Source organism: Lactuca serriola, chromosome 4, assembly GCF_051521515.1.
Source record: "Lactuca serriola cultivar US96UC23 chromosome 4, Lser_US96UC23_V15, whole genome shotgun sequence".
NCBI classification, from domain to species: domain Eukaryota; kingdom Viridiplantae; phylum Streptophyta; class Magnoliopsida; order Asterales; family Asteraceae; genus Lactuca; species Lactuca serriola.
Window position 1 is genome coordinate 138,113,603 of NC_136411.1, and position 15,572 is coordinate 138,129,174.

The window sequence follows — 15,572 nt, forward strand, 5'->3', positions numbered from 1 at the left end:
ATTAAATCTATTTTCTTCTTTTTTTTATTTGTTTTTGCTGGACGTTTTTTTATTAGGGTTTTGTCCAATCCGATCATCTTTGTGGATCTCCGATCACTCTCTTCCAGTTTCAGTCAATCGCAAAACCTCAGGGTTTGCAATTGTGTTTTGCTCCACGATTTCAATTTCGTGTTTAGATTCTGAATCAATGGAAGAGACTAGCAGCACGATCAGCACGAGTCAGAAATCGACACAAGAGTTGGCAATGGAAGGGCAAAAACATTTGGAAGATACGATAGAATCAGCATTTCAGATATTATCTTCGATGAACGATGAACTCTGCAACCCTAATTTATGGTCCACGTCTTCTCCACCTCCTAATGTCAACACTACCAATGGCCACCACGGGCCATCCAATGGCGTAAGTAACGGTGACGCTACATCGTCGGACGCCGCTCATCACTTTGAGATGGGCGGTGGAGCCCTCGATGAAGCTCGTCTCCGGTATAAAGCATCTGTCGCAGCTCTCCGTTCTGTTCTCATTGCTATTCCCAATTCAAAAAAGGTAAAGTTTCCGGCTTTTCAATAAGATCGCAATTTTCTCCTCGATTTAGCATCTGATCCATTGATGATGTGATTATCAAACTATTTACAAGTCTCCTAAAAACTAAAATCGAGGAAGCTTATGTTTATGCTTATGCTTATGCTTTTGCTATGTTTAATGGTTGCAAGACGTGATATGAATAATGAAATTATAATATTTCATCTTGAATTTTTTATCTGCAAATGAAGGCCAAGGCTTATGACATTGATCCAATGTTAACTGATGAAATGGATGCTGAGAAGCTAGAAGATAGAGCCTCTGCTTTAAGAAAGGTATCAAGTTTTCTCCATAACTTCATATCTTATCCTGCAACTTTTTCTAATTAATATGTTGTGTTCATTATAGGAGCTTGAAGATAAAAACAAACATTTAAAGATTCTCATAGATCAGCTTCGAGACCTCATTACAGACATTTCATCATGGCAAAGCCCAATTGTTGTATGAACTCAAGTAGCTATTCCTACTCATCTTTCTAGTAAAACTTTCCCTTCTTATCACCATGTAATAATACAAAAAGTTGTAATGAAAGATTGCAAAAGTTTACATGGAAAATCTACATTTTTTCTGATTTCAACTTTATAGTTTACAACCACGAAAAAAGATGCATACACATATGATCTGATCTGATCTGATCTAAATCTTTCATTTGTTGTGAATAACTGATCTGGTAGTAAGAGATGATCTCATGTCAACAATGGCAGATTCATCAGCACCCAAATTGATAGCTTCTTTGCTAGCAGTTATGAATCTTGAAACTGCACCTTTTACATACGTATAAGCTTCTTTCACATTCATTTTCTTGCTCATTTCATCTGGAAAACTACTCAAGAAATGATCACCATTAAGAACAGCAGCTAATTGAACCACTTCACTTTGAAATTGAGAGAGTCCTCTTGTGTCATCTGGTTCTGTATTTCTCAAAGGATTAGCTTCAGGGAGAAACTCTGAAACCAATTTAACAAAAAAAAGAAAAATCATTAATTTAATTGATAAACTCATTTGATATAATTTAAATTTTTAATTGGGTGTGCTGAAAATTACCTGGGCAATCTGTTCTTGGAGAGGTTAGTTGTTGAATGACATGTTCGAAGGTTCCAGCCCATGCATCTCTATGAGTTAAAAAGTTTGATGATAAATTGAACATCTTTTTTATGGTTGCGGGTATGGAAGAATGCTCGTATTCGGAATTGGATGTTGGTCCATTAGGGTTACTAATCACTGCAAAAGAATTTAAAGTTATAAACATGTGTAAAACATCAGGTAACTTAGGTACACAACAGTCTGCCTTAATGGCATTATTAGGTAGAGGTAAATCAGATACACAAGAGACTGTTAGGATACACAACAGACTGTTAGGGGGGTTGGCAAAAGCCTAGTGCCTCCAAAACTCGTACATTATGTGAGAAGTAAATTATGTACACAACATTTTGTTAGGTTAAATACCCAAAACAAAGTCATTATATGTATACGTTGAATTTATCGAGTGTGTTAAAAATTAAAATAATAAATAACTTGTATTTGCATTTTCTATTGAGAATTAAAATAATAAGTATATGTTTATGTTGTCTTATATTATTTTGTTAGTGAATTACTTGTTTTTTTTTTGTTATAATTAGAAAAAAAAACCAAAAAAAAATAAAAACTAAAAACCGAAACCGAAAAAAATGATGGTTAGGTTTTCCCAAGTGAAAAAACTTTACTTTTTGGTTCGGTGTAAAAAATCGAACCGACCAACAATGATCATCCTACCACATGGAGTTCATTAAAATTCACACATCATGTGAGAGGTAGATAAATCAGGTACACAACGTCCTGCTCTGCTATATTGGCATAGGTCCACAAGGAGCCCATTAAAAATTACCATACTGCGACTGCTAAAACTTAAACCGTATCTTCTGTATAAGTATATTATCCCAAAACCAACCGAGTTACACCCTAGGGGCAATCATTTGAATCTTTATAGAATGAGAGATTTGAATCTTACCGGTGCCTTTCTTGATCCAAGGAGAGACCATAATCGTAGGAACCCTAACACCCAACCTATCAAACTTAAAAAACGATGGTGCGGGGCCCGTATTCCCATCGGGGTTAGGAACATTAACATAAGGAGTCTTAACATGATCATAGAATCCACCATGTTCATCATAAGTAATCACCAAAAGACTCTCATTCCATTGTGGACTTGCCCTCAATGTCTCATAAACTTCCTTCACCAAATTTTGTCCATTTGCCACATCATGTGATGGATGATCATCATTTGCCGGGAAACCCTTTATGTCAAAGTATCTTGGCTCAATCACACTCAAATTTGGCAACTTACCATCTTTAGCATGTTGTTTAAAGGTAGAATATTGATGGAACTTGAACACATACTTTAACTTCCTCAAATTTCTATAAAACAAAGTTGTGGGTATGTTTTGAAAATATACACCCCAATCTTTCCCATTCTCATGAAGTGAATCAAAGATTGTTTTTTGTGGGTACCCTTTTGCTAATTGTTTTGCGACATGACTTGTTGACCCATGAGAAGTGGCTGAATATACGAATAGTCTATTGGGTTGGGTCGGACCCGGAATTGAAGAAAACCATCTATCAAAAACCGCAAATTCTTGAACTAATTTCGCAAAAATTGGAACATTTTCAGGTTTGAATCCTTTCATAACTGTTTCAGAAAGATTTGGTGATACTGATAATGCTTGTTCGACAAAACCAGTCATTGAGGGAATTGGATTTGACCCGAATACCTGTTTTTCCACGTCTTCGAATGAATGACCCGGATCCGGATCCACGTACTTTGCATCATCAGTGAAACAGATGGATGATTCTTGAGTTTCGTCTTCTTGTGGTTGTTTTCGGGTCAAGTTGGTTGAAACCGGGTTGCATTCTCTACCCGTGACGCCATTGATTGATGGGTTTATAGATTTCTTCATCCACCCAATCATGTGATCGAAAGATCTGTTCTCAAGAACCAACACCACAATCCTCTTGATGGGTTGTTGATCTTGACCCGATGCATCTGCAAACCGGGTCGGATCAAGAACACTAGAAACAGTGAAAAGAAGCAAGAAAATGGATGAAAATGAAGGTCTTCTGGTTCTTTCCATGGAGGGTTTTGGTAAAGAAGGAAGCTTTTTCACTCTTTGAAGGTGAAAGCTAAAGAAGTGGGAAGCAAAAGTGGCAGGAAACTAGAACTAAACTAGAAATTTTATATTATATAGTTAAATAACAAATTCTTTTATTTATTTATTTATTTTACTTTTTTAAAAGCAAGAAAAGACAGGAAATGGGGCCAAAGATAAATCACAAGTGCAAATTGAGAAGAATGGATGTATGTATAAATCATAATATAATGTATGCATGTGATATATGAAGATATCGACAAATATACAAATGATTTGTAATTTTGTAAATTTGTAAATTTGTATATTCCTTTCTCACTTTAATAATGAAATTGCAGACAACAAGGTTGTCGTATGCACACAAACAATGCACATGAACCTACGTACGAGTTTGGACTTTTTGCACTCACAATAGAAGCATTGGCCTCAAAACCGGAACTGTATGTATGTTAAAAAAAAAAGTAATCTATAAATTTTGGTCCTTAGAGTATAATTTATACTCTTAATTTCGATCAAAAAAGTTTTTTTTTTATCCTTTTATATTTATAGTTTTTGTTAGTGACTGTTTTATCCCTGATTTTTGTAATTTTGATCTTAATATATAGTTCGGATATGGAAAAAACAACGTTATAAAAAGCCTCAAATAATAATGAAAAATTAAAAAACAAAAAACTTATTTGAACCGTTTTTTTAAACAAGTAACTTAAAGCAATTTACTCTTAAATGTAAGTTTAAAATAATTACGTTATAACATAATAAAGATGTTAAACCATAGAGTATTTATTAGGAAACAGAATTGGTATACTTTTAATGGTGATAATAAATAGCGATTGAGTAGATAAATGTAGGTTTGAAGTTTGTTTTTTCTTTTTTTGACGTTTATAAACTTTAATCATTATATAGATAGAAAGCAAATAAGCAATACGTTGTTACAATAAATTAGGTTGCCTGGAAAAAGGGGGAAATGCTGTCATGATCCAAGATTTTTTAAAGACAAATCCCGCTTATTCTAATCATTACGTGTTTCACATACACATCCCAATCTGAATTTGAATAAAAATAAGACATTAAATCATGTTTTAAGGTGAGTATTTGCATGATCTTATATTAAAAAAATGTTTTTTTAATAAACTGATTCGTTCATATAAGGTATAATAGACTGTTTTTTTTGTTATTAATATTATTTGATATAAGGGCTTTTAAGTATGGGTTAAAATAATATGAGACTTTATATAATATAACAAAATAATATAAGAGTTTTTTCAATAGATGTGAGGGTTTTTTGTGTGTATTATAATTATGGTGTTTAATAAGCAAAACATTAAATAGGGTTTTTCCATTCCAATAATTGGCCTACACATTTTTGCTAAAAAAACCTCAATATAGCTATTATTTACAAATTTTCTATCATAATCACTGATAATTCACACAACATATGATCAAATCTGTGAAATTTAATTGCATATTTTGATAAATGCCAAGAATATATTATATATGTATGGTATATGGAACTTAAAAAAAGGTTGATGAATTTTTGAATTTTCAAAGCTCTCGACAACTAGAATCTCCTTATACTAATAAAAGAGTAGTTCTTTTGTCATGTGTCATTATATTAGACCTATTAATTAATGTGTTGCCACTTGTCAATCTATTAGTTCTTCATTTTAAATTTATTAAACCTCCTCATTAATGTGATGCTATTTTCAATGTATTTATTCTCCATTTTAAATTAAATTTTAAATTTTATATTATTGTTTTTATTAATTCACAAAAAATGTCTAATATATATTAAAAATTATTTTTATATATTTATTTGAATCAACGATTATAATTTCACATAACTAATAAAAATATCTCTTAATTAGTAATTTATTTAAAATAATTGATTAATAATTTTGATTTTTTTTTATTATAAAAGTTTAATTATTTTTATAACCGTGGTTTCTACAGATTATAAACTAGTTTCAATATATAAATTTAACTAAATGCAAAATAAAAATTAACAATTGTTTTACAAATAATAAATAGCAAGTTTCCGCTATGCATATTATACAAAAAATTTCACATGCGTAAGTTAATGCAAGATTTAAATTGTGTCGATCTTAAAGTTATATATCATGTAATTGAACCGCCATGATAACTTTGTTTTATATGTTACACGTGTACAGTAACTTATATGCATAAATAACTATATAATTTCATTTTTCTTTTTAAAAATAATATATTTTAAATATAAAATTGTGTTTAATTTGATGTAATTTTTACCAATAAAATTAATATTGAAGAAGCATGATCACATGGTGGCATGTATAGGATAGTCACCGACACTAACACCGACATCCTTTTGGACCCATATGTTTACATCCTTTTAATTCACAGCGACTTATGCTGTGAATTACAAAAATTATTGCCACTCTTTTATTTAAGAGAGTAAATTACACGGATGGTCCTCTTGGTTTGGTAATACGTGTTAACTCGGACAATATTTATGTTGTTGTATCTTTGATTCATACCAGATGTAAAATTGTACTATATTGCAATCACCATTTCTTTTTTTTTTTTTTAAATAATTTATTATTTATTTATTAGTTGTTTAAGTATTTAAACAATAAAATAAAGGAAAACGATTAAAGGAGCCAACCCCACATTCACCTCAACTTTACCCCAGCTACTCCTAAACCCAATAATTTGATATATCTATTTACTATCCCTCTCTATTATCCATACCAATGGAAGAAAACCCTAAATCGGTGGACATCAAACCACCTTCAGACATCGTTGATCTGCACCATCAATTTTCTTCGGATGCCATCAGTAAACTACAGTTGTCGCTGATCTGCACTCTAAAGCCACATATGTTAGGGATGGAAATTTCACCCGATCCGGCGGGGAACCCGGTTGACCCGCCCCAATCGGAAACGTGTATTCCACGCCAAAACGGATACCGGGTACGGGGCTGGGGATCCCCATTATGCTAAAATCAGGGATGGGGTCGGGGCCGGGTATAACAATCCCCAACCCACCCGGCCCCCGCTTTGATGACTATATATATATATATATATATATATATATATATATCATTGTTGTAAAAATCCCGATTAATCCCTAGGCGCTACTTGACCGATGAGAGAGCGCCTAACGATTAATCCATGCATACAAAATGACTGAAATAGTAGAACCCGATAAAATTTTAACACTTTGAAAAAGTTATATCTCAATAGAAACTATTTAAGGTATGATTAATGTTGTATTTATCATATTAACCTATTTTGTTAAGATATTAGTAGTATTTATGAACTTTTATGTGATATTAGTCATATTTAATTTTTTAAAATCTAACAAATTAGCAATTAATGGTTTCCGATTAATCCCCTGATTAATCTCCGCCTAACCGATTAATCCATTGACCCCAGTCCACCGACTAGCTAACGTCGAGCGATTTTTACAACCTTGATATATATATATATATATATATATATATATATATATATATATATATATATATATATATATATATATATATATATATTGAATTTGAATTAAGTCTACTAAAATGAAATGATTTATATTAGACCATTAGAGATAGAGTCCATATACCAAATTATGTTCCCAATTCCAAGTGTTCATCAATCGTCACTTTGTTCGTCGATCTGTATACCAAATCGACACTTTTTGTTTTGATGTTTGTTAAACTTTATAATTGATGTAAACAGAATCTGTTTATGGCTTTGGTTTTGATCACTTATTAAACTTAGTTTTTTTTTTTTTTTTTTTTTTTTTTTTTTTTTTTTTTGTAAGTTGAGTTTATTATGTTGATAGATTGAGGATGGGTTGGGGATGGGCCGGAGATGGGCTAGGGAAAAGCCCAAAATACAAAGGGGGGGGGGGGATTTGATTCCCCGCATCCGTCAGGGATGGGGATGGGGATGGGGAGGAGGTTAGACACTTCGGGATGGGAATAGGGATGGTCAACCCCGCCCCAAACCCGCCTCATTTCCATCCCTAGTAGATGAAGTCATCTTATAACACCACGCATGGGCGGATTTACTATGTTGCACGGTGTAGCACGAGCTATCCCTTAATTTTTTTTCCATCAAATGTAAATTTAGTGAAAACTCATCAAAACGTATCACAAATCCATTGGAAATCCATTACAAATATGTTGGCATTCCATCACAAAGTCTAATAATTATGAATTTAGTGTAAATTTTTCGGTTTATTGATGATTTTGTGACACAAACTAAACTACCTTCAGAAATGAGTTTTTACTATTAATGCAACCCTAAAAAATTTATGCAATCTCTAACTTTTCTTTCTGGATCCACCACTTACACGACTTTTGAAAACATTAGCGGTAATCCATTGTGTATTTATTCATTAAAAAATAGTTGGTTGTATAATAATAACTATTGTATATGCTACCGTAATATAATGTTATGAAAATTTGTATTATTTTGGGAGAATTTGTTGATTTGGTATATATAAACTTTTTGCCGATAGCCGATGTTTGAGACTATGAAAGCATGACTTAATTGAGTCAAAATGACAAATTTTGATCTTGAAATGTAGCCATGATAATATAGAATGTGTGAGCGAAAGAATCGACTAAAATGGAGTCTTTATGAAATATATTAACATTTAAAGTTAGGGAGGGGTTGAACTAGACTTAAGTTGTGCATTATAAAGGGAAACATAGAGTGTGTAATGCATTACACGAACCGTGTTGTAACTACATATACTTTCTATCATATAATCTAATAAGATTATCAAAGTTATTACTAAAAATTTGTGGAATTTTATTAACTCATAAAAATAAAAACATTTTATATCTCATGCGTAGCCACGAGTTTACAATAAAAATCTTCATAAAAATTAGAACAACAAATGTCTTTGTGCTCCTGTCTTCACTTCTGGTACTACGACCGTGGCAACCTGAACCTGCAAAATATGAAATATCTCTATAACATCAGACATGTAACACCCGTGTTCCAGTATGGTTTAGTTTTTATTCTCTAAGGCTAGAGATGGAGTTTTTGGGAAAAAAACTCTATGCCACGGAGTGGAGCAAAGATGCCCACGGCGTGGCATTGAATAAATGGCACGTGCATTTTATTGAGCCACCACGACAAGGTCAAGAGTTGCTATGGCGTGGAAGCTGTTATGGCCCAAGGTCATCATTCTTTTAGGGTTCCCTTCATATTTAAACCCCTCTAGACCCATTTTAGGGTTCATTATTAGCCTACAAGCCCCCTTTTCACCTTAGAAAACCCTAGCCTTCATTCCTTGTTTGACTATTGAGCTTTTTGGAGCTTTCTTGGCTTGAAGAAGAAGAAGAAGGTGATCTTTTGGTGGAGCTTGCAAGGAATCAGCATTATCATCACCTTATATTATCTCTGGACCTTTGTAAGTGTCCAAGTTCTTTGCTTTATGTCATTTGGTGGTTTGATCTTGAATATTATCCAATGCTCCTCATGTTTGATCAAGTTTGGAGGGAAGGAACTCATAAAGTTGGCAACTTTATGACTCTCCTAAGTCCCAAGAGTATTATATGTTATGGATCTAGTCTTTGATGGAAGATCTTATCATTTGCTAAAGTTTTTGGCCTTTAGGGTTCATATTTTGACCTTAGATGGATCTTAGACATGCATTGAACATACATGTCTATAAAGCTTCCACCTTTATGATAAATCTAATATTAGAAACCCTTCTGGAGTAGTTGGGTTAAGGACTTTTTTGGATTATGTAACGTCCCAAAAACTCAACACCAAAATTTTTTGTTTTTATATTAAATAAACATCAACTAAATGGGTTTATCAAAACCATAAGGAAATCATAGTGTACCGGGTCTATTTAACCCCACATACAGGCATACATGCATACAACACATACAACAGGAGTGACAAAGACTATAATCATATACAATCCCTGGTGTCCTACGGTATAGTGAGCAAACTCACCTCAATCTGCTGGCATTCAAATAGATGCTCGGACTGCTGAACCGAAGAAGCCCCTCACCAACCAACCAAATAAAACCCTAATTAATACTTGGGTCATAAACCATAATTATGACTTTAATCAACTAATCCCGACCCCCAGGGTAAAAGATCATTTTACCCTTCCCTCAATTGGCCCAAAAACCGTGGCCCAAAATCAATGGCACACAAGCCCAATAATGGCCCAATTCCTAAAGGACACTCAAAGCCCAATATGGGCTCAAATCCAAGAAGGCCCAAGCCCTAACAATGACCGACAATCAGAAATACTTGTGGACCAACCCTTTCTTTTGTCCGGGGGCATATACCGGAGTTGGTTGGGCCTGCCAAGGGCACTATGATGGAGTACTTCAATGACCGATATGCTAACCTTTCTGAGGTTGTTGTTGTTGTAGTCTCCGCGATTGTTGCTACCTTTGGGGTTCGAGGAGGAAGAACTTTCCAGTACCAAGACTTCGATGATATGAAGCCCTTGGTGTTTGACGGAGTTCAGGATCCGATCATTGTCATGAGATGGTTGTCAGACGTGGAGGGATGTTTAGTTACCTTTTCTTGCCCAGTTGACTAAAGTTCACCCTAAACCTTCTTCAATTTGGAGCGAAGGATTGGTAGAGGTTGGTTACTAGTTCATACACCTCAGAGCAGCGAGCTGCAGTATCTTGGGAGTAGTTCTCTGGGATGTTGTGCTCGTGATATGTTCCATTGGAAGAGGTTTTGTTCCTTCTTTCTTTTTACCCATTTAACCTCCAAAGAATTAACATTTGTTGAAAAAGTCAAAATCTCGCACATAATTAAAAAACGACATATCATCTTGCGATATATTGACGATAAATAAAATAAAATCTTCACCTTTTATTGTTTCAATCATGTGGCAAAGATTTGTCCTCGCAGTCCTCGTTTATTTTTTAGTCCTCACTCGATCCAACTTATATATATATATATATATATATATATATATATATATATATATATATATATATATATATATATAATGTCGCTATTTATTGAAGATAATTAAAATTTTTCTGATAAAATAAGTAATCAAATATACATCTTAAAGAAATAAGAGTATGTATAAAGTATAAAACATAATAAATATCAAATATGAATAAAAGATATATATATATATATATATATATATATATATATATATATATATATATATATATATAATATAAATTATGATAGTTTAAAGGAGTTCAAATATAAATCATAAATATAAGTTAAAATAAACATTTCTAGAGTTTTGGTGTAACCTCTCATTTTCATAACAAAAAATTTTCATTTTTATTAAGGTAAAACTCTATATAATAAGACATGTATTAAGAAAAACATTAGCTCCAAATTACAATTGTAAAATCAAAGTATATTAAAACGCAAAATCTTTATTATTGGTGATGAATGTGTACAGTCACCCCTTCGCCTTCCCATGATAACCAATGATACCTGAAACAATAAGCAATTAGGTCAGCACAAAGCTTAGTGTGAGTTTCCACAAAAATACCCCATACAACAACCATACTAGCATGCATAATGAGCCCACAATCATCAGACTGTAATACCCTGGCCTAATCAATCTTCGGACTGGAATGCCAACATGCAACGGGTCCAATCAACCATTAGGATGGAATACACAGGGTTTGTTGGCCTGCAGCCTCAACCCAACCACTCATCCTGAGCTTTTGTGCCTACGACTTATAGCCAGCCCACACCAGGTATCTTGGCCTACAGTACACATGATGATCACCTCAACCTCAATCCCTACCATATGTCGACATATGTAACAACCCGATATTTCAACTCTTTGTAATGACCTAAAAAGTCAAGTATTGTAACCACTTTTGAGTTAATAAAATTAACTTTGATAATAAAATGTCCAAAAAGTTCTATTTAAATTCCCTCTATGTCTAAATGTCATTAAACCATGATCGTACGTAAAAAGAGCGCCCAAATCCGGCTTCGTATATTGAAGTTAAGATTTTTCCAAGTTCAGCTTAGCAGCAGACAGCTAAAAACTCGAATCGGAGATCGAGCGACTTTTGGCCGGAATGACCTAAACGAGAATCGAAGGTCTCGACAATGGTATTTCAGCGGTGAAAAGTCTGTCAAAAACCGACGTCAGATAAAGAAGTTATGAATTTTTAAAGAAATTCCTTAATCACGTCATTTTATAAATAAATAATAAAAATAATTTCGGAATTTGCCAACGGAGTCTAAAGGAAAGTTGTAGAGCGTAGTCTCACCTACGTGTGGATATAAAGACCATCGAAAACGGAGTTCGTATGAAGAAGATATGATTTTTTGAAGTTTATTAAATAAATTATATATAAATTTATATCAAAAATCCGGTAATATCCGAAGGAGGAGTCAGCGTCCTCATCCGGGTTACGCGCTGCGTACCCTCGTACGCCCCGCGTACCCGAAGGCCTTGGTCTCGGTCCGTCCACGTCGCCCCTATGCGAAGCTACCGACCCGCCCCATCCGACCCGTCCCATCCGATCCGTCCCATCCGAAGCCGAGGCAGTCGAGGACTCGCTCGTGCATGACGTACGCGTACGCGCTGCGTACGAGCGTACGCCCCGCGTATCGAGGCTTCTCAGGCCCCCTATAAATAGAAGTGCGAAGGTTTCCGAAAAACTTGCTCATTTCTTCTCATTTCCCTTGCGTTTTGCCTCGTTTTCCGTGCCCGTTCAAACCCGAAGCCCTGGTCATTTTTACTCAAGTCCTGAGAGTCGATTTTACTCACGAGATTCCCGAGAAAGATCCACTTCCCGAGACGAAACTCTGCCCGGTTTTCCATCTCGCTATCTTCAAACTTCCAGGTGAGTTCATACCCCTACAAACACTCTTTAAATACATTTTTAAATGCTTTTATACACTTTTAAGGGGGGGGGGGGGGGAATACAAGTAAACACACGACTAAAATCGTGTGAAACATCGATCTTTTGCTATACTTTTCATACTGTTGTTTAAACTATCTTCTGAAGTTATTATCATGCAAAACACCTCACAACACAACTTTACCCTCTTGGGGTACAATATGTTTTATAAATAGAAATATGTTTTATTTATACGTTTACATACAAATACATCATATCAAGGGTAACCATCTTTGCTAAACCATTTTATACTTTCAAAGAACTTATGACTTATGCTTTGTCAAACATTGTGAAAAAGAATAAACTTTGCATACAAAACTATCACTTTAATACAGACTTAGTTGAGAATCCGTGAGACGTGTACATCTTCAAATACTACCTTTTGCTAAAAGGTATCGCTACAAGTCCTGTCTATAACCAGAGTCTCCCGTTCGGAGAACGTGTCAAATGTGTATAGATCTATACGGGAAGTCATGATCCCGCGCCCTGACTGTTAGCTACAGTCCGTCTTTTGGGGTGACATTTGTCATAACGCTACGACGCCTGAAGAACGTCGCTACAGGAATATTATGTTTAGTATGGTTATAAAACTCACCGGATATACAATTATTATGGTATTATGCTTTTATGAATGAGTAGCTATTAAAACTATTCTTCATCTAACAAGTGCGATCTTCGTATAGCTTTATTATATAAAAATATGCCACAACTTTTAAGCACGTTGGTTGCTTGCGATTTTCGGTCTTAAAGGCTGCCAATTATGTTAGGAAAATAAGGGTTTTTCCTGATTACAAACCAAACAACTATTAGGAAAATGAGGGATTTTCTTGGTTCAACTAGCGACATTTTTCAACACAAATACTCTCATGCATTTCATACTTTTATAAGAAAATAAGGGATTTTCTTGGAAAATATACACTCATTTTGGAATGGCATTCAATGTTTCTAAATCACTTATGAACTCACCAACTTAATTGTTGACACTTTTTCTTTGAAATAACTTGTATTCTCAGGGAACCGTTAAGCAGGTTTGGGAATCAACTTTTGGGGATTAACGTGCTGGCGTTAATTATTTCTTTTGAAAGATGTTTATGCATTTATCTTTTGAGCATGTAATGAATACAATGATGTGAACATTTTTGAAACCTTTATATATGTATGGTGGTGTGTACTTTCCTTTCTATGAACTGTTATGATACTGAATATGACGTCCTCCGCCCCCGAACGTTTCCGCCGTTCTGGTTTGGGGGTGTGACAACATATAACAAACAAGGATCAAGTAGGCACGTAATACAGACAATATCAATCATACATTTCGCTACCCCCTACTAGATCTCTCACAGCATACTGCTATGCTACCAGCTGGCCTTTGTGGAATGCGTAACCATAAGTAACCAGAGGTGAGATAGCTACCTGAATAGATGATCCTAATCTAAAGCCACAACCAAACAAGGAATAGGTAAGAAATCTTAAATCAAGAGTTCTCAAGCTATCCTACATGACTACATACAGTCCCTATGACACTCCACTAGACAATAACATGCCTACTGGTACTCTAACCAGTATACCACTACTGTTGCATCCTATCATCCCAGGATATACACTTACAAATATAGCAGATCACTACAACGTAGCAACATCCTATACACAAGGATACATTATTAACTCTACAAGGAATCATGACCATATGTAACCAGAGGTGAGATAGTGATGCAACGTACAAAAACAAACAAAGATAAACAAGAATGAACCTTTTGATTCTAAAAGAATAACCAGAACAATCTCTTCAAACCCACGTTGATTCTATGAATACCGTAGGATTGGCTTCAAAATCTAGATTAACACACACAAAACTTTGGGAGAAAATTGAAAGTTGATAAAATTGATGATCAACCATCCAAATTACATCAACAAGAGTTAAATAAGAAGTAGAAATTAAAACGGAGCCCAAAAGGTCCATGGACCAAATACAAACCCAAAAAAACCCCCAAAAATTAAGGAAAAAAATGGTTAATAACTCCATTTAGAAAGCGATTTCTGGACTCAAAAATGGGTAAGTCCCCTTCACGAACTTATCACAATGTGCTCCTCATTCCAAACTTCGATTTTACTGGTCAACGAACAAAAACAGAGTCTCGTAGCCAAAGTTATGGTCATTTCCATGAAGCCCCTTTAGTCATATGATCGTGGGCCTCTAGGAATGAAAGGTTCTTATCCTCCACACTAGGGCCCACATCAGATAGCCACTCGGACAAATGATATTACTCTAGATCCACAACCAAACAAGGAACATGCAAGAAATCCTAGATCTAGAGTCCTCAATCTATCCTACGTGACTACATATAGTCCCTATGGCATCCTTCTAATAAATAATAACCAAAAACTAGTGGGTCAGCATTGGTGCCTTCAACCCACAGGTACAGCAGCAAGGAGAAACTCACTTGAAATGAAGAACCCCAAAATACTGAGACACGTTTCCCTATCTACACTGCTTGCTCCTATGAATCCACTAATCACTAAAACCCAAGTTTTACCCAAAGTCAAACTTGTTCAAAAAGTCAACATTCAACGGAAGTCAATGAAAATTAAAGTCCAAGGCTGGCTGAGTACGCCCAGCATACTCAACCTACACACAGTGTACACGATCTAAGGCCAGTACGTGCAACATACTCTCAGGTACGCCCCGCATACTCGAGCTGGTTCCAGCACTCTATTAAGAACCTTATCCCTTAAGACCTTTTGTCCAGAGCTTAGTTCTAGGTCCAACTTAACACCCTAAATCATAAAGTTTCCAACTTTATGATTTTGCATGGCTAGGAAGAGTCCAAATCCAAAACCCAAACTTATCATAAGATTCTAAGCTTCATAACACATGCATGAATGGAAGGGAAAGATCAAGATTGCATTTTTATGACTTAATACCCTTAAATACACCTGGAAATTCACCTCACGGGCTCTGGAGCAAGTCACACTTAAATGGACCAATTTATGGGACAAA

The 15,572-nt window shown here is 34.8% G+C and overlaps 2 protein-coding genes across 2 annotated transcripts; one reads left to right on the forward strand and one right to left on the reverse strand.

The window, feature by feature from the left end:
- The first annotated feature begins 23 nt into the window (after positions 1 to 23).
- Positions 24 to 1,157, forward strand: LOC145102623 (mediator of RNA polymerase II transcription subunit). Its single transcript, XM_079040072.1, has 3 exons — positions 24 to 544; positions 772 to 855; positions 929 to 1,157. The coding sequence occupies exons 1-3, from the start codon at positions 188 to 190 to the stop codon at positions 1,025 to 1,027; spliced, it is 540 nt and encodes a 179-aa protein (XP_078896198.1). The 5' UTR covers positions 24 to 187; the 3' UTR covers positions 1,028 to 1,157.
- On the reverse strand, positions 940 to 3,763 carry NPC6 (non-specific phospholipase C6). Its single transcript, XM_079040071.1, has 3 exons — positions 2,568 to 3,763; positions 1,625 to 1,801; positions 940 to 1,527 (listed from the first exon to the last, which is right to left on the reverse strand). Exons 1-3 carry the CDS (start codon positions 3,685 to 3,687, stop codon positions 1,226 to 1,228), a joined length of 1,599 nt encoding a protein of 532 aa, XP_078896197.1. The 5' UTR covers positions 3,688 to 3,763; the 3' UTR covers positions 940 to 1,225.
- Between the last annotated feature and the right edge of the window lie 11,809 nt (positions 3,764 to 15,572).